Source organism: Odocoileus virginianus, chromosome 29, assembly GCF_023699985.2.
Source record: "Odocoileus virginianus isolate 20LAN1187 ecotype Illinois chromosome 29, Ovbor_1.2, whole genome shotgun sequence".
NCBI classification, from domain to species: domain Eukaryota; kingdom Metazoa; phylum Chordata; class Mammalia; order Artiodactyla; family Cervidae; genus Odocoileus; species Odocoileus virginianus.
The window spans coordinates 14,579,142-14,597,509 of record NC_069702.1 but is presented as its reverse complement, the minus strand read 5'-3'; the positions used below and the strand labels follow the sequence as shown (position 1 = coordinate 14,597,509).

The 18,368-nt window shown below is 42.8% G+C and overlaps 1 protein-coding gene across 9 annotated transcripts in view; it reads left to right on the top strand.

The window, feature by feature from the left end:
- Window positions 1-18,368, top strand: part of AFF1 (ALF transcription elongation factor 1) — a 198,645-nt gene that overhangs the window by 155,180 nt on the left and 25,097 nt on the right. For all 9 annotated transcript variants that reach the window (XM_070458165.1, XM_070458170.1, XM_070458169.1 and 6 more), the window contains 4 exons: window positions 6,518-6,572; window positions 6,690-6,727; window positions 9,518-9,674; window positions 14,736-15,680. In XM_070458165.1, coding sequence (XP_070314266.1) covers window positions 6,518-6,572; window positions 6,690-6,727; window positions 9,518-9,674; window positions 14,736-15,680 — 1,195 coding nt within the window. The remainder of the gene's footprint in view (window positions 1-6,517; window positions 6,573-6,689; window positions 6,728-9,517; window positions 9,675-14,735; window positions 15,681-18,368) is intronic.

Below are 18,368 nucleotides of genomic sequence, written 5' to 3'. Positions count from 1 at the left end.
GCTTGATGGGCTGCAGGCTCTAAAGGCATTTGAAAACCAAGGAAATCAACCCTGAACGTTCACTGAAGGAATAATGCTGAGGTAAAAAAAACCCTGATGCTGGGTGTGATTGATGGCAAAAGGAGAAGGGGCCAGCAGAGGATGAGGTTGCTAGATAGCATCACTGACTCAATGGACATGAATTTGAGCAAACCAGAAGAGAGCGAAGGACAGAAGAGCCAGGCGTGCTGCAGTCCATGGAGTTGCAAAGAGTCAGACATGGCTGAGTGACTGAGCAGCAACAATTCTTATTGGAAGTGACTCAGTTCAGTTCAGTCCCTCAGTCGTGTCTGACTCTTTGCAACCCCATGGATTGCAGCACACCAGGCTTCCCTGTCCATCACCAACTCCCGGAGCTTGCTCAGACTCACGTTCATCGAGTCAGTGATGCCATCCAACCACCCCATCCTCTGTCATCCCCTTCTCCTGCCTTCAATCTTTCCTAGCATCAGGGTCTTTTCCAATGAGTCAGCTCTTAGCATCAGGTGGCCAAAGTATTGGAGTTTCAGCTTCATCATCAGTCCTTCCAATGAACACCCAGGACTGATTTCCTTTAGGATTGACTGGTTAGATCTCCAAGGGACTCTCAAGAGTCTTCTCCAACACCACAATTCAAAAGCTTCAATTCTTCAGCGCTCAGCTTTTGTTATAGTCCAACTCTCACATCCATACGTGACTACTGGAAAAAGCATAGCTTTGACTAGACGGTCCTTTGTCAGCAAAGTAATGCCTCTGCTTTTTTAATGTGCTGTCTAGGGTCTAGTGGAAGTGACCACTCTGAAGTGATCATTTGCGTGTGGAAGACATAACTTCAAGGTGTCCTTAAGAGACTGTTTAAGTCTTACTTTTAATCATACTGCTACTTTACTCGAGTAAGTGACCCCAGAGTTTGCCTACTCAGCCACCCTGCAGAGGCCTCCACGGCCTTCCGTAACCTATAACCTACCTCTTCACCTCCTCCTGTATGCTCCCCCAGGACCCCGAACTCACACACATACTTCCCACTCTGGCCACACTGGCTTTGCTCCTGTTTTCTGTGCCCTAATCTCCCTCCCCCATTTCTTGCACCATTTCTTCCTCCATTTCTCCTCCTTTCAGTTGCCTCCTTGGATGGCATCCCTTTATCAGTACAGTCTTCCCTAACTAACCTGATGTAGAACAACCCATGCCCATCTTTCTCTTTTATGCTTTTCTCCCCTCTGCAGCCTTGTTATACATTGAGAAAGAATGTAGCTTGGTTACTTACCTGCCTCCCCTGGGCTCTGAGTGCACAAGACAGGGATTTCTGTCTGCTTAGAGTTGTATCCATGAAGTCCAGAGCAGGGCCTGGCACATAATAAATACTCAGTAAATATAGAAGGAAAAAACATTGCACATAAACTTGATTAAATACCTATAAGCAATGTTTAATAGAATATCATTTTCAGTAATCATTTTTCTAGATTTTGTTTCCAGTTGCCTAGTATGTTATCTTGTACTAGTATCTTATTTATCATACTTAATGACTTAATCTTATTTATTAACTTCAGTGGGTTTCCCTGGTGGCTCAGACAGTAAAGAATCTGCTGCAATACAGACCTGGGTTTGATCCCCGGATTGGGAAGATCCCCTGGAGAAGGGAATGGCTACGCACTCCAGTATTCTTGCCTGGAGAATCTCATGGATGGAAGAACATATCTGGCTGTGGTCCATAGGGTCACAGAGAATCGGACATGATGGAGCTATTAACACACACAGACTTCGACTTCTCCCTCATTTATACCCTTGTGATTTTTCTCATGTCCTTGTTTGACTTCAGAAAATCTTCACTTCATCTGTGGAGTTTAAATAATCTTTCACACCTCTAGCTATAATTTTTGCCTTATTAACCTTAAGGTCACATACTATAGTGAATCATGTATCCAGTCACTTTTCCCTGTTAGCCCACCATCTCCCATAGACGGTCTCTCCATAAACTTGAATTCTGCCAATTATGTCACCATTTCGAGAGTCTCCCCTTTTATATTGTGTCACAGTGTCTTAGGGGCTCCACTTTTTCATTTTTTAAAAGTTTATGGCATGTGGAGCCCTCTAAATAACTTGTCACCTCCCATCACCTGCTGCACATAGCATTTGCAGTCCTTATTTCTGCACGTCACCAAAAAAGAAATCAAATCCTGGTGTAATTTAAACATTTGGGAAATATGAGAATTGTGCAGGTTTACACGTTCTCACATGCTCATTAGTGGTTTTTGAAAAGTACATATCACTTCATTTGCCATTGTGGGCACACCTCATGCCAGAGTTGTGACTTATTAATCACAAGCAACTACTTTGAGCTTGCCTCCACTTGCTCTTTTCCAAATCAAAGGTATGGCCCGATCATAGGAAATGTTAAGCCAAGAAATCAGTGTATTGAAAGAGTTTGGGGTTCTGAATTAAGATGTTACAGCATATTGGCAGTTGAAGCTTTGGGTAAGCCTAGTACTAAGGGATAGTAAAAGAAGAAAGGCTTGCCTGGTGTGTCTTCACACAGTAACCAGCAGGCTCTGAGCTGCTGCAGCATGCCTGTTGGAACCTGTATGCAGCTCTTTCAGCTTTGCAGAACAGCTGTCTGAGGAACGCAGTTGGACAAAGGGGTTGAGGATTGTTTGTGAACCTTCAGGAAGAAGTTTACGCAACCAATCATGTAAAATGTGGTTAAACCTACATGGTAGTTCAAAGAGTCGCTTTACCTGAGCACTTGCTTTCTTTTGAACAGTACCAGGCCTGGCCATATGGTTCCATATGCTTTGAAATAACTTTTTTTTTTCCCCTTGAAGTTTGGAAATGAAATTCATTATTTGACCAGTTTAAGTAGTATGTAAACCAGTCCATCCTAAAGGAAAATCAGTCCTGAATATTCACTGGAAGGACTGATGCTGAAGCTGAAACTCCCATACTTTGGCCACCTGATGCAAAGAACTGACTCATTTGAATGGACCCTGATGCTGGGAAAGATTGAAGGCAGGAGGAGAATAGTGTATTCATTTTACTCCAGCAGTATAGTTCTTACTTTCTTTTAAACTTGAGTCTTTCTCTCAGTGGCTTCTGGCACTTCGTTTTCATTCCCTCAGTTAGGGAATGAACTAACTGTCCTATGTTGGCCAGAGCTAGGAGATGGCATCCAATGAAATGGCTTTTGCGTGCCAGCTCCAGCATATAACCAATTTCATGATTTTAGGCACGTTAGGTGACTATTCTGAGCTGTTTCCTCATCCCTTAGGATGTGAGGGGGTGATCAGAGCCAGCCCATGGGGATGTGCATAAAATCAGTGCAAGTTCAGATCACAGAAAGGACACAGCTATGTGGTACTGTTACTTAATCAGTAAAAGGGAAGCTGTTCATTCAACCAGTTTCTTAGGCTGCCTACCAAGTTCTAGATAAAATATGAAGGCGAAAATGACTTGATCCTACTTCAGAAAAGCTTACAGTTCAGTATGGCCCTCGGGTCTTCCGTTTCTTAACTTAGGTTTATTGGTATGAAGGAGACTAGATCTAAGAGGTTTGCTTGTCTTTTAGTTGGTGCAAAGGTGCTCACCCAGATGTGCTGTAATTTGTCATCTTTACATTCAAAGACCAGTCTATTGCATATATCAATAGAGTATAGTATATGAAGCATAGTATAGTAATTTATCTTATATGAATATCCTAAAACATAACTGGTATGGTAATTTAGTGATATGCATGGCCTCAAATTCAGGTATTCGTGGCACAAGTAGGGGAGTTTAGCAGCTGATCCCTTTAAACATAACACCTTTACCTGTCCTCAAGTAACATTTTTTCCCAACTATGTAGGTTCTTTTTTAAAAAATTATAATGGCATTGATGTTTAATTTTCCATATTAACAAACCTTAGTCATGTTTTTTAAGTAACCTTTTTTCTTTTTAGAGATGCAATATATGTTTGTTATCCAAAATTTGAGAAAATATCTCTTTCCCCACTACTGATTTATATTGAGCTACCCATCACTAACGATAGAATAAACCTTGGTTTCTGGAAGAGTCTATGGCTACTGCTGGCTCAGTTGCAAGACATAATACATTATGTCTGCTGACTCTTGTGTCAAATAAATGATGCCCATGAATTTTGATAAGTGAAATGTCGGATTGACCATTAAGTTTGTTTAGGCTTTTCCTGTAAGATGGCATGGACAACCCAAAGGAACTTTTTGGCCAACCTAATACCACGTGTAAATCCTTAGTACATCCTACATAAGTGTTTGGTTTTGTTTGACATTATTAGTTTCTTCTCTCTCTTTTTCTTTTTTGAGTTAATGCTTCTTTGGAGGTATCTTCAGCAGTCTTTTTTACAGGTCACTATCGGTCAGCCCTTTCGGTCTTGAATAACCTGCAGGCCTATTTTGTTATCATCTGCCTACCTAATGCTCTGAAGAGGAGAAGGATCTAGGACAGCATTTTTCTAGTCCCTTTTTATTCCCTCAGAGCAGGCCGAGTAGAAGTCAGAACAAGTCCTTTCTGAGTTAACTGCACATGCAGTATCTTATATACTTTCTGACTTGAGAGTATATAGCGCAGAAGCTCGGCATTCAGTAGCTAAGCAAACAAAGTTTTTAGTTAGCCCTCTGCTTGCAACAGGAAGTGTGGTTGGATTACATGATCATTGATGTTTCAGGAAATTAAGGCAAATCAGCTTTATACAAAACAAACCCAATGACTGGGAAACAAAGAGTTCCATTTACTGTGGTTTTGTTGTTGCTGGTTTATATTGAATATACTTTGCCAGGTTTTTTTTTTTCCCCCTAGTTATATTATATCTAACATTTCTTCCAAAGATATCTTTTTTTTTTAATTAATTTTTTTATTGAAGGATAATTGCTTTACAGAAAGATGTATCTTTTGTCTTCTGCTTGTGTATATCCCAGCCAGGCTGTTTTTAAAGCAGTAAACCTGTTGAGTGACTTTTTCTTGTACATCATTATGATTGCTGCTGCCAAGTTCTGCATCTGAAGGCTGTGTCTTCTAGCCTTGCTAAAATAGGAATTTAGCTTCTACTTGGTAAATATTGGGCTTCCCAGGTGGCAGGAGATGCAGAAGACTCGGGTTCGATCCCTGGGTTGGGAAGATCCCCTGGAGGAGGAAATGGCAACCCACGTCAGTATTCTTGCCTGGAGAAACCCATGGACAGAGGAGCCTAGTGGGCTACAGTCTGAAGGATTGCAAAGAGTCGGACACGGCCGAACACACATAGATAAATGTTGAGCAAGGTCTACGTTTACAAGTGGCTAACAGTTTTCATTTTTTGTGAAGAAACTTATCACAAGATTTTTTTAGTGCATTTGAAGTGTTTTTTGTTTTTTTTTTTTTTTTACCATAGATTCCCCCCAAAATAATGCCTGCTTATTACTTCACTGGCAGGTTAGTGACTGAACAATGAGTTTGCAATAAAAATTGTTGATAAGAATATTGAAGAGGTATTTTTAGAAGTACTCAAGGATTGTAACTTCTATATAATTTGCTTTTTGGAACATCAATAATACTCCCTATTTTTTCCCCCAGTTTCACTTGCAACATATCCTCAAATAGTCATGCTTGTAAATTTTGGGGAAGTGGGAGGGAACAATTACTGATTTATTCCTCTGATGTTGGATATCTCCATGGAGGAGGTAAAGAAGAGGAGGGGTAGGGAAGGGACTAAGATCGGAATAAACATGTACAGATTGGAAAATGTTTGCTTTTAATATTTAGGTTCATCATAAGCCTGAATGCCTAGAGATAAGTCTTAATATAACTTTGAGGACATGAGCTGAGTTTCTTTCATAATTTCTACCTGAATGATAGCAGTAAGGTTAATAATTTTTTAGACAACAATCCTATTTGCATTTGTCTACTGCTTTGTCTACTGATTAGTGTTCAAGCAGACAGAGGAAGAGGTTTGTGTGTGTATAAAAAAGTTCAATGTTAATAATGTCTTTTGGACAAAGATGTAACTGGTGACAGTTGCCTCAATAAGCTTCATACATCTTTTTCTGTATTTATTAGGTTAATATAGTACTTTTAAATTAATAATATTATTTTATTTAATAGTTTATTTAATGAAAAGTATTATTAGAATAATATAATACATAAGTATTAATTAATAATAGTACTTTTTAAGTGTCTGGCACTGTTTTTGTTGTTTTCTTTGTGTGGACCTGGGAACTTAAGTCTCAGGGCTGGCAACAAACCCCTTGTAGAACTTGTAGTTCTGCTTTTAATGCTCTGAATGTGTGAAACATTCAGCTTTGAAATGATAAGGAGCTTGGACTGAACAAGTTTCTGTGTTTAAATTGGAAAACGTAACATTTCCAGGAAAATGAAGCATTTGGTGAATTAAAAAAAGTTATACCTGTCCCACTCCCTCTTGTTACATTAAGCACTTTTTCCTGTTTATATGTGAAAAAGCGTTTTTGGACATTATTTTAAATTCTGCAATGTCTCTGCCCCTGCTTGTTCCAGCATGCTCAAAGATGACCTTCAGCTCAGTGACAGTGAGGACAGTGACAGCGATCAAGTAAGTTCTGTACACCCCGTGATACCAAGAGTCCTTTAATCCTCAGTATTTCAGAGCCACTTACCCTGTTTTTTTGTTCTTTTCCTGGTCCTTCTTCCTCTTACTATGAATGCCTAGACCTCGGAGAAGCCTCCTTTCGCACCTGCACCTCCAAGGTACTGTGTTCTGGTTTCTCCCCATCTACACAGAATGTTTGCTTTTTCCTACCAAATGGGGAAATTAGTTTCATTTAGTACTTTCATAGCATCTTCATGGGAGGAGACGGAAGATCACAGGTAAAAGAAAGGACCTGTTTAATATTGTGGAAGCTTAAGTCAGCCCTAGAGAGGTTGTTTATAAAAGAGAAAGAGTCCCTGTGTCCACCTGAATCTTTAGTTGGCTTTGTATGTTTAAAATTTGAGCCTTTAAAATAAGCTTTAATCACTTCCATCAGTATTATGTAACCAGCATTTGAGAAGTTATATTGAAGAGCCCAGTGTTTTTATGAAAGGGAGAGGTTTACTATGTCTTCAAAACTAAAGCCGAATTATTTCTAGAAGTTGTTTTCCATAGTCCCTGTCTTTGCAGTTGTGTTGATTTTCCAATTGCTTTAGGTGCTTTTTAGAAATGAACTGCAGTACATTTTAGTGTGAGAAAATGGCACCCTTTTCACTTTGTAAACAGCTAACCGTGTTTTAGAAAATGTAATGCTTTCATTGCTGAAAATGGAAATTTTCTGAACTACCTTTATTTACCGTCTCCTTTGGCACTGAATTTTATGATTTAATATGCCAGTATCTGTCCTCCATGGACAGAGCATCCAGCTCCCTGGAGCTGTGTTAGTCCCTTGAGAGGTGGTCACCCATTTTGAGACAAGCTCACTGCTGAAAACCTCTCATCCAGCTGAGTTTCTGTTAATGTGGGGGAGTTTCACTTAATTATGTGAGATATTAAGGATTCGTAAACTCTGCTTATTTATAGCTCATTTTGTTCAGTCATTTCTCATGGCTTGTAACAACTTAGAAAATAAGACAAAGTAACCTAACTTTGTCATAGGAGTGGAGGAGGGGGAAAAAAGAGGGGGAAAAAAAAATCCCTGCAAAGTGGAGGATACATTAGAGGCAGGAAAAATATTGAAAGTGTATCTCTTGCTGACTCACACTGGCTTAAGCTACTACAAATTTGATATGAGAAAATTCTGTTTTTATACAGTGTTTGTTTAAAAATCGCCTTAACTAGTGACTTTATTACTGTCTAATAATTTTTTCATTATTCTAATATAGTTATTTAATACATTGGTTATTTTGAAAATTTTTTGAGTAGATCCGGAGGCTTTCACAATTGTAGTTATTAACTGCTTTGGCTAATTCCATCTGGGGCAAGGCTTTAAGATATACTTTGCCATTCTTTGTATGTCCAGCAGCGTGATCACTATGTTTTCTCAGAGGCCTAGAGTTTTTGCCCTGTTCTGAAAACTTAACAGTTGTTATTCTCTCTGATATTCAGCTGATATTTGGGGATGATCCTAGACCTCTCACAAAGAAGGCCCATTTTATCATCTCCCCAGAAGTGCGAGTGGATTATCACTTTCCAAAGGAACGCCATTTGTATTCAGCAGCCTCTGGCTACTCTGCAGTTCTCATATCGAGACTGCAGGGACACTTCAATGGACTGGCTGTTCTTTTATAAGTCAACTTCTTTGGGTTTTATATTGCAGGCCTCAGCAAACTTGAAAGGTCAGAAAGTCAAGGCTTTAGGCTTTGTCGGCCATAAAGCCTATGCTGCAGCTCCTCAGCTCTGCTTTGGCAGTGCGGAAGCAGACCCGGACGATGCAGGAAATAAGGGGTGTGGATGTATTGCAATAAAACTTTATTTAGAAAAGCAGGCAGCCAGCTCGGGCCATGGTTTGTCAACACCTAATCTGGAGCAGCTGGCATCTTGGCAGTTTACATAGCTCGCAGTGTTCTTCAGAAAAATCCCCCAGGCTTTTGAGGCAGTTATCTGGTGAGCTGTTTCAAGGGTTTTCACTGATTTTTGAGCCACCACGGATAGGCCTTGCTGTCAATTGGATATCATGGTCATGCCTTGTAGTACTGCAAGGTAATCTTTTTTCTTTTTTTTTTTTTAACTTTTTACTTTGTATTGGGGTATAACTGATTAACAGCTGTGATAGTTTCAGGTGGACAACAGAGGGACTCAGCCATACATGTATGTGTATCCCTTCTCCCCCAAACTCTGCTCCCATCTAGGCTGCCACATAACATTGAGCAGATTTCCATGTGCTACACAGTAGGTCTTTGTTGGTTATCCCCACCCCCCCTTTTGGTTTTTTTTGGATAGAGCATTAGTTTTTGTTAAGCCTTCCCTGATAGCTCACTCTGGGTCGGGAAGATCCACTGGAGAAGGGATAGGCTACCCACTCCAGTAATCTTGGGCTTCCCTTGTAGCTCCGCTGGTAAAGAATCCGCCGGCAATGCAGGAGACCTGGGTTTGATCCCTGGGTTGGAAAGATCCCCTGGAGAAGGGAAAGGCTACCCACTCCAGTATTCTGGCCTGGAGAATTCCATGGACTCTAGAAGTCCATGGGGTCGTAGAGTCGGACACGACTGAGCGACTTTCGCTTAGTTTTTATTATGTTGGGCTTTTTTTTTTTTTTTTTTTTTTAGCTTTTAAAAAATTAAAAAAACTTTTTATGTCGTATTGGGATATAGCCAATGTGACGGTTTCAGGTGGACGGCACAGGGACCCAGCCCTGCATACACCTGTATCCATTCTCGCCCAGACTCCTCCGCCATGCAGGCTGCCTCATGACACTGAGCATTGTTCCGTGCGCTACACAGGAGGAGGACCTGCAGGGTTCTCTTGTTCTTTCGAGTAGCAGAAGAGCGGGCAAAGAGCGGAGTGAGTAAAGAGGGAAGGAATCCGCCTCGCCTGGGTCTCTGACTGCCTCTGTCGCTTCCCCGCAGCGCTCCGCCGGCGCTGCCAGCAGCCGCGGCCTCAGCACATTCCAGCAGCGCCGAGTCGGAGAGCACCAGCGACTCCGACAGCTCCTCGGACTCGGAGAGCGAGAGCAGCTCCAGTGACAGCGAGGAGAACGAGCCCCAAGAAGCCCCGGCTCCCGAGGTACCGGGGCGCCGTCGACCTCGGGGCTGGAAGCCCGGGTGCCGCCCCGTCCCATCCCCCGGGGCGGCGCTTTCCTGCTTCGCGCAGTCGGCTGTTTGTTTACTTGCTCACCAGGCATCTGATGGTGGAGTTTGGGGGGCGAGGTCTTCTCCCTCCTGTTGAAAAGGATGGGTCCTACCGTGTGGCTGCCAGAGCCATTCTGAAAAGAAACTCATTGAGAACATGTACACCCCCTTTTCTTTTCCCTTCTTTTGAGAACCGAAGACTGTTTTCAGTAGGCAGCTATTTTCATATTAATGAGAAAGCGTTTTGAAATTTCAGGAATGCATGAATTCAATCAAAAGGAGACAGCCTGTTTTAGCAAAGGGCAGGAACAGTGAACTAGAAAGGAGCCATCAGAGGTTCTATTTTTGAATCACTAAAAGCCTGTGCATTAAATGGATGGCAAAGTAGTTTTGCCAGAGCTGTCTTTCTTGGTCCCTCTGCCCCAAGTTGCCTATCCGCCACCCTCCGGAGGTATTGTAAAGATAAACAGAGGAGACTGAAAATCTCAGGCACTAAATTTATCTGGAGGATATATGCTATTTACTGGAGTGCTGAGTACAAGAAATGGAGTAACAGTAAGAGTTGCCCAGTCTTCTACACTTGGTGGAGCAGTGAAAAATGTTTGCACGGAAAGGCATTGTTAGAGACCCAGACCCACTTGTATAGAGAAAAGTATTCTGTGTATTTCAGGTAGGAATCCCAGGAAATGAGACTTCCTGATTAAACAAGTGTTGAAGTTTTCAGTATTTGTCTCTGCTGTTAAGAAAACAAGGCCACTGCATTAGTGCATTAACTAAATACATCTGGAGATGGTGTCCTGGCTGAAGCTCTGTCTGAGGGCAAGGGAGGATGAGGAAGTAACCGAGTATCATTTTGTTGTTGTTGTTAGATACCAGTTTATGTCTGGCATAGCGTTAAGTGCTCAGTAAATATTTTTGGAGTGAATAAACATAGATCAGCATTTTTGCACTTGAAGTGCCTTTCAGATTTTAGAAGCTACTCTGTATTTCTGGGAGCTGGTCTCTCCTGAGGCACAAGTTGCTGTTGAAGTAATTTTCCTATGCCCCAGGGGAAAAATTACTGAATATTCTCTACAGAGAAACTATGTGCTTGTTCAGGTTACTGTTCATAAGGTCTTTGCTTTAGATCTCACCTTATTCACGAAGGAAAATCTACATGCTTGTTTGGTTACTATGATAAGCGAGAGAATCCAATTAAATCATAAAATTCGATCAAAATAAAATGGAAATGGCACAGATTTGACTGAATAATTGAAACTCGTAAGAAAAATTTAATCAGGCATTTGTATTAATGAAACATTGGGTTGGCCTAAAAGTTTGGTTGGGTTTTTCTGTACCACCTGATGGAAAAATCTGAACAAACTTTCCGGCCAACTCAATGGTTGTATCTTACTGCTCAAGAGGTTATTGAATAGAATAGATTTAGAGACTCTTCGATGCAAAATGATGTTCCCATTCTACTTTACTTTTTAAAAAATCACTTTTCTAAATAGGTTCATATTTTACATTTCTGTTACTGTGCAAACTTAGACTTCAGTATGGTTTTGTTGGTTACATACCAAGGCTTGGCTTCCTCAGACCTGTTTTTGTCTTTGTCTAGGTTTTAAACCTTCAATTTTCCCCAGAGTTATTTAACAACCTTTCTTTCCTTTTAAAATAAATACCTGCATTATTGTAAAACTGAGTTAGTCGAGCACTACATGAATTCCATAATAGCCTGTAGTTACTAGTTTTAACTTTTTCACTCTATGTTTTATTTTTAATGCTGAGAAGTTCACTTCTTAAAAGTCTATTTAAAATTCGTTTGACGAAGTCATCCAGTGATCTTACGAGATAGGAAATGTTATATGTGTGCCAACAGGCTGGTGGTGAACTTGGGGGAAAGCCACTTTGAGTCTCTGCTTTATAGTCAGTCAGCATGTAAACCTCAGCTTTTCAGAATATATGGGACGCATCAACCTTTCACTGCTTAAGTACAGTTCAGGGAAAAATGACTCCTATTGTCAGTTATTCAAGCATCTGCTTAGTTTTCTAATCTAATTCTTTCTAATCCAGTGCTTTGGTAGTAAACTACCATGGTTGATTATCTGCTAAGCTCTTGATACTTTCTTCATAAATTATGTGATAAAACCATGAATCCTAGAAGGTTGGGAGTTTTCTTTTCACCTGTAAGGAAGTATTAGCACTAAAATTGAAACCCATAGCCATTTAACCAGGAAGCCTTTTATTCTTACAACACCATGCCTCTTCTCTCTGTTGTGTTTTTTTTTCTTCTAAGTCTTGGAGTTGTACTCCCTCACAACAACTATGTTGGTTTACAAAAACAGTGGATGTATGTTGTGCATAGCTCAGAGCTTTTCTTTCAGAATAATTCAGCCTAAAATAAATGAAATTTGCATCTTGAGAAGTGAGAAGTAAAGAGACATACAGCCAGACGTTTATTAAAAGGCTCATATGTTTTTGCACCTCCTCTGTGCAGTGTTTGGGTTGATCCCGCCTTAGGAGATTGGGGGTGGGGCATGAAGAAAGGGTGAGGAAAATCAAAAGTCTAAACCTGGATCCTGTCTAGTTTTCATCAGTCCCTTATGTAAAACTTTCCCCCATCTCAGCACTCAAATAATACCTAGCCTTAAAGGAATTCTGTCCATTTTACGTGGTCATAGTAAGTACAAAAAGGATCACTCCACCCCTTCCCCTTGTCTGGACATACTCAGTTCTGCCCTGCAATTGGGCCATAGGCCTCCCTTCTGGCCATTTTTAGGACCACAGTGGTAGAAAATGTGTTTTATTTCTGTATCCAGGACATTCCTTTAGGGACTACTAAATGTATCAAAGCCCTGTTTGGGGTTGGGGGAGGGGAGCAGCTGTTATTTATACCAGGGATGACCTTCCCTTTTGGTTCATGTATAAACGCTCCTCTAGAGAGCAAGAGCGTCCCTTGCTGTGGTGGGCTTCTCAGCATAGCCCTGGTGAGGGTTCCCTGTACCTTTCCTGAGAGTGTTTGAAGGGTTTGGCTCCTTCCCAGTGGATTAGAACTACCACCCCCTCAAGTCTTTGCAAGAAATAGCGTCTGACAAGTAGAGCTGGGTGTGAATCTTTTCTCTACCCTAAACAACCGTCCTGTCTTGTTAGAATATTGAGTGCAGTTTTAAATCATGTGGGACTTGGTTAGGGTAGCTTTTCCTTCTTCCCTTCCTCCTCGCTCTGAAATTGGAATGAGCGCATGGGGATAGAGTTGGTATAAGTGGAGGGAGGTACCACGAAGATACATGGTCTTAAGCAGGAAAACAGCAGCAAAATTCTGTAGCCCTCTTTCCTTAGAGTTCCTCTAAGTTCTCTTTTACTACCATCATACTAAGCCCAAACTAGCTACTGGACCAGTTTATTACCTAAAATTTTTTTCCTGGCCCCAAAGCCTTTACATTATATCTACATTTCTTAGACATGTTGTGTGTGTGTGTGTGTGTGTGTGTGTGTGTGTGTGTGTGTGTTTTGAGTTGAATCGTTTGGGATATCCCACTTGGAAAAATTGTTAGCAGCAGTCTCCCCTATAAAATATCATCCACTTATTGGAGTGATCGGCCTTATCCATAATCTAATCAGTTAAATCCCACGTGAGGTATCTTTCAGTTAACTTCCTGGAGTGTTGTGGAAATAATTTAGTCATTCATACAAACCACCTGTCAGAATGGATCTTAAGAAAAACATGCAGCATGCCAGTGATACACTGCCCTTTAAAAAGAAAGTAATCGTTACTCTGTTAACACATGAATATTTTCCCAAAGAACGTAAAATTTACAGGTACAGTAATATACCAGTGTCCATGGAATTCTCCAGGCAAGAATACTGGAGTGGGTTGCCATTCCCTTCTCCAGGGGATCTTCCCAACCTAGGGATCGAACCCAGGTCTCCCGCATTGCAGGCAGATTCTTTACCATTCGAGCTACCCAGGAAGCCCCACGATACCAGTAGAAGTGCCGAAATAAATATCTCACGTACACCAATGTGTGCAAGACATAAAAGTAGAATTTGGAGATGAAGTCGTCCTTATCATTCCTTTAATGAGATCTAATAGCCCAGTTGGGGAGAGAGAGAATGTGATGCACCAATAGTCAGCAGCAAAGATTTCAACACGATATCTGCTGTTAGGATAACAGGAGAAGCCCAGGACTTTTGTTTATTCTCCTAGTGAGTTGCACAGTATAATCTCACTCTCTCAGTTGTGTGCTCGGGGGCCTCCCTGTGTTTCTTAGAAAAACAGGTGCTGTTCAAACCAGACTACCTGTAACAAGAGGCTTCGTGTTTGATTTTTAAAGAATTCGGGGGGCGGGGCGAGCTCGTGGTTGACTCGTGACCTCACTTAGTTCTTTTTACCCGGAAGTAAAATTTGAAATTCAGAAGACAGTATATCTGTGATAAACTATAATGTATTAGTGTTTTTAAGTACATTGAGAAATCAAGTCTTGAAGAAAGTCATTTTCGATTGATGACTTTGTAAAAAAAAAAAAGGGATAAACCACGAAACCCATCCATAACCACCAAGACTTAGTTTATTCATTGACCTTCTTCTGAAAATCCTTGATAAAAGGGTTCTTTTTACTCTTCATTCTTTCCTATCATTTCCTGATAGGATACTTCACAAGTCAAAATGAAAATTCTGTTTAAATTATACTGTAATTATCAGTGAAGCAAAATCTTTATTATGCAGATTTCTCAGCAGTTGACAGTGGTCAGCACCGGTCAGTATCTAATGGTCTATTATTAGTGTCTGCTACAGCTGGAATTCCTGCAGCATGAACAATGGGAAGATCGTTTTAAGAGTTAATTGTTATAGGATTTATTTAATCTGTAATTAGAGGGGGATCAAAAGGGCCTGAATTCTTAGGTTTGGAGTGGCTGCATCTCCCCGGGATAGTCCAGTAGCGCTGGGTGACTAACCCAGGGGAGAAGTATGTTACTGTTTAGCTAACCCTGTCTTCTTTTTCCTTGTTTGCAGCCCGAGCCTCCGACAACCAACAAATGGCAGCTGGACAACTGGCTGACCAAAGTCAGCCAGCCCGCGGTGCCCACGGAGGCCCCGGGTAGCACGGAGCCCCCGGCCCGACACCCGGACACTAAGGGCAAGGGCGGCGACAGCGCCACCGCGGGCCACGAGCGCCCAGAGTCCAAAGAGCCTCTCCCCAAAGGCTCCAGCAAAGCCCCCCGGGTCCCTTCCGAAGGCCCCCACGTGGGCAAGAGGAGCTGTCAGAAGTCCCCTGCCCAGCAGGAGCCCCCCCAAAGGCAAACTGTGGGAAGTAAACAGCCCAAAAAGCCCATCAAGGCTTCCGCCCCCGGCCACGCGGATGCGCCTGCGGAAGCGCGCGCCTGCCTGCAGGTGGAGAGCGAGCCCGGACTTCCTGCCCCGGCCTCCAAGGACCAGCCCTCCAAAGACAAGCCCAAGGTGAAGACGAAAGGGCGTCCCCGCACCGCAGACAGCCGGGAGCCCAAGCCGGCGGTGCCCGCTCCCAGCGACCGGAAGAAGCACCGCAGCGGCCCCCCGAAGGTGCCCCCGAAGGACGCGGCGGCAGAGGACCGGAGCCCCGAGCACTTTGCGCTCGTTCCCTTGACCCAGAGCCAGGGCCCTGTCCGCGGTGGCGGCAGCGGCGCTGGCGCCAGGACTAGTGGCTGCAGGCTGGCCGTGGTGGTCCAGGAGGACCGCCGCAAGGACAAACCCCCGGTGCCTTCGAGAGACACCAAGCTGCTCTCCCCGCTCAGGGACGCTCTGCCGCCACCAAGCTTGGTGGTGAAGATCACGCTCGACCTCCTGTCTCGGATACCCCAGCCCCCAGGGAAGGGCAGCCGCCCGAAGAAACCGGAAGACAAACAGCCACCAGCAGGGAAGAAGCCAGATCCTGAGAAGAGAAGCTCAGAAAACGCCAGCAAGTTGGCCAAAAAGAGAAAGGTGAGTGTGCGAGACCAACCCTCCCCTCCAGCGTGGACCACTCCAGGGGCCACTCCAGGGACCACTCCAGCGTGCACTCCAGGGGCTGTGCTTGGCGCTAGATTGTCTTTAGAAGTTTATGTTCACATAACCCTGAACTGTCTTAGAAGAGGCTGGAAATCTTTGGATTCCTTGTTGCTTTTGTGACTAGTACCAGTTAGTGTTTCACTGTAGATGAGTGTTAATAAATGTCAGATTACTTCAACAGGCTTCTAGTTTGAAATAAAGATGAGGCAGTCATTGAGAAGGACATACTGCTTTAGAATAATATAGCGTTAAGGGTATGTGTTTTATCTGTTTGGACAACATTGGTGTTTACACCTGACCCACTAGTTTTATTATTTTTATTTATATTTTTTGGGCTGTGCTGGGTCTTTGTCGCTGCATGGGCTTTTCTCTAGTTACGGAGAGCGGGGTTCTCCTCTCTAGTTGTGGTGTGGGGGCTTCTCACTGTTGTGGCCTCTCTTACCGCAGAACATGAGCAAGAGGTGCACTGGCTCAGTAATTGCAGGTCCCAGGCTCTAAAGCACTGGCTCAGTAGTTGTGACGCATGGGCTTAGCTGCTCCGTGACACATGGAATCTTCCCAGAGCAGGGATCAAACCTGTCTTCTTGGCATTGACAGGCCGCTTCTTATCCTCTGTACCGCCAGGGAGGTGCTGGCCCATTAGGTTTTCCTCTAGAAATTAAAACCTTATATGAAATGAAATGATGTACTGACAGAAATGATGGACACTGAATTTTACCTCTGTGGTTTGATCTTTTTAATACTGATATTACGTCCATATTTTAACTCATGGCAACACAATACCTCATTAATTTGAAACCACCATATTTGAGAATTTATGACCTCTGTTAATGACTTTTAATAATAAGAGCATTGTGGAAAAAAGTTTTAGGGCTATTACAGAGATGGTTAGGGCATCTTTTTGAGTAATATAGGCTCTTATGGTGCATTGTGAAGTAGTCTGTCTTTTAGCAGTGTTTGGAAGCTTCACTTAAGGAATAAACATAATAAAAGAAACAGTAACCTCTGCGTTATTTAAGACCCTCTTTACTTGGACATACGGTATTTTGAACAGTGTCCTTTCAACCTTTATTCTGAATTACTGAGCTCTCGATGTATTTTTTTCACTGCTTCTGGGTGATGAGATATTGGTGAATTCCCCTCTGCCCCAGTGACATTCCCAAACCAACCTACCCAAGATTCAGAATGAAAGGCACAAGAAGGGCCAACTCTTTCCTGCCGAGAAGGAATAAAAAGTTTAACACTCCTGCAGATACATAAAAAACTTCTCAGTTACGGAAGTTGAACTAAGAATAACAAGGACAGAAAGATCATGAAGCCTGCTGTCATGTCTGATTTGACTGATTACTCCATGAGGTTAAAAATATAACATGACTTTACCAAATAGTAAAGGGGCCAGTTTCTCCAGCACCTTGTCCAATGAGCCGTGAGGGGGTGTATTACTACCGTAATTGCAGTGGGTGAGCCCAGTGGGGATGGGATCAAATGTGCTAACTGGCAGTGCTGTTTCAGCTAGAAGCAGACATTTTCACGTGCCTGGTAGTTTTTTTTTTTTTTTCCCCCTTCTTTTTGGCTGTGCTGGATCTTTGCTGTGGCGGAGGGGATTTCTTTATGGTTGTGGCTTAGTTGCCCCAAGGATCTTGATTCCTTGACCAGGGATCCAACCCATATCTCCTGCATCAGAAGGCATATTCTTAACCACTGGTCCACCAGGGAAGTCCCCTGATAACTTATAAAACAATGTGTGTATGTAAGAGGTGTGAAACTTCATGGAGAAAATGGTGATAGACCAGGCTAGGGAAATGGTGCCTACATATAACATGCCCGAGAAAGCCTCAAAAATGCACTCTTTTACTTCCTCCTGGGAAGTCTTTTATCACCTGTCTCCCAGCTACCATAACCTTGGGTTGGCCAAAAAGGTCATTCAGTTTTTTTCCATTACACCTTATGGAAAAACCCAAACGAACTTTTTGGCCAGCCCCAATGTTATCTAGTCTCCATGGCTGACCTTCTGCCTCAATTCAAGTGGGGAGAAGTATTAGCTTCTAAAGCGCTTACTAACCAGGTGGAAACTGGAGTCTCCCTGGACGGCTGTCAGCTCAGTCCACCCTCCAGCGCAAGTCTAGAAGCTCTGCCTGCAGCTCCTCCAAAGGAAGCTGGCTCTCCCTGTTGAGTCTCTGAACTGTGTCCTCTGAAAGCCACTTGCAGCTCTTGGCTGAGCTCTGCTGGGGCAGCTCATTCATCTTCCTGTTCAAAGGATGGAGAAGTAATGACCCCCTCAGCTTAGGCAAGTACATGCTTGCTTTAAAGCTCTGGCAAACAGCTGAGCAATCTGGCCTTGGGAGCGGCCTGCCTGTTTGCTGTGGGAGTGACAGGATCAGGATCTGAACCAGTGAGTCCAAACCCTGGCTGCATGTCCCCATCTACTGGGAAGCCCTGAGTCCTGGTAGAGGGATGAGCATCACCCTGCACACTCCCCATTGGTGGTTTTCTTTTTTCCTTTTTGCTTTACTATTCTCCACCCCCCCCCCCCTTTTTTTAATTTATTTTAAATTAGAGGATAAGCTTTACAATGTTGTGTTGGTTTCAGCCAAAGTATACATATGGCCCCTCCCTCTTAAA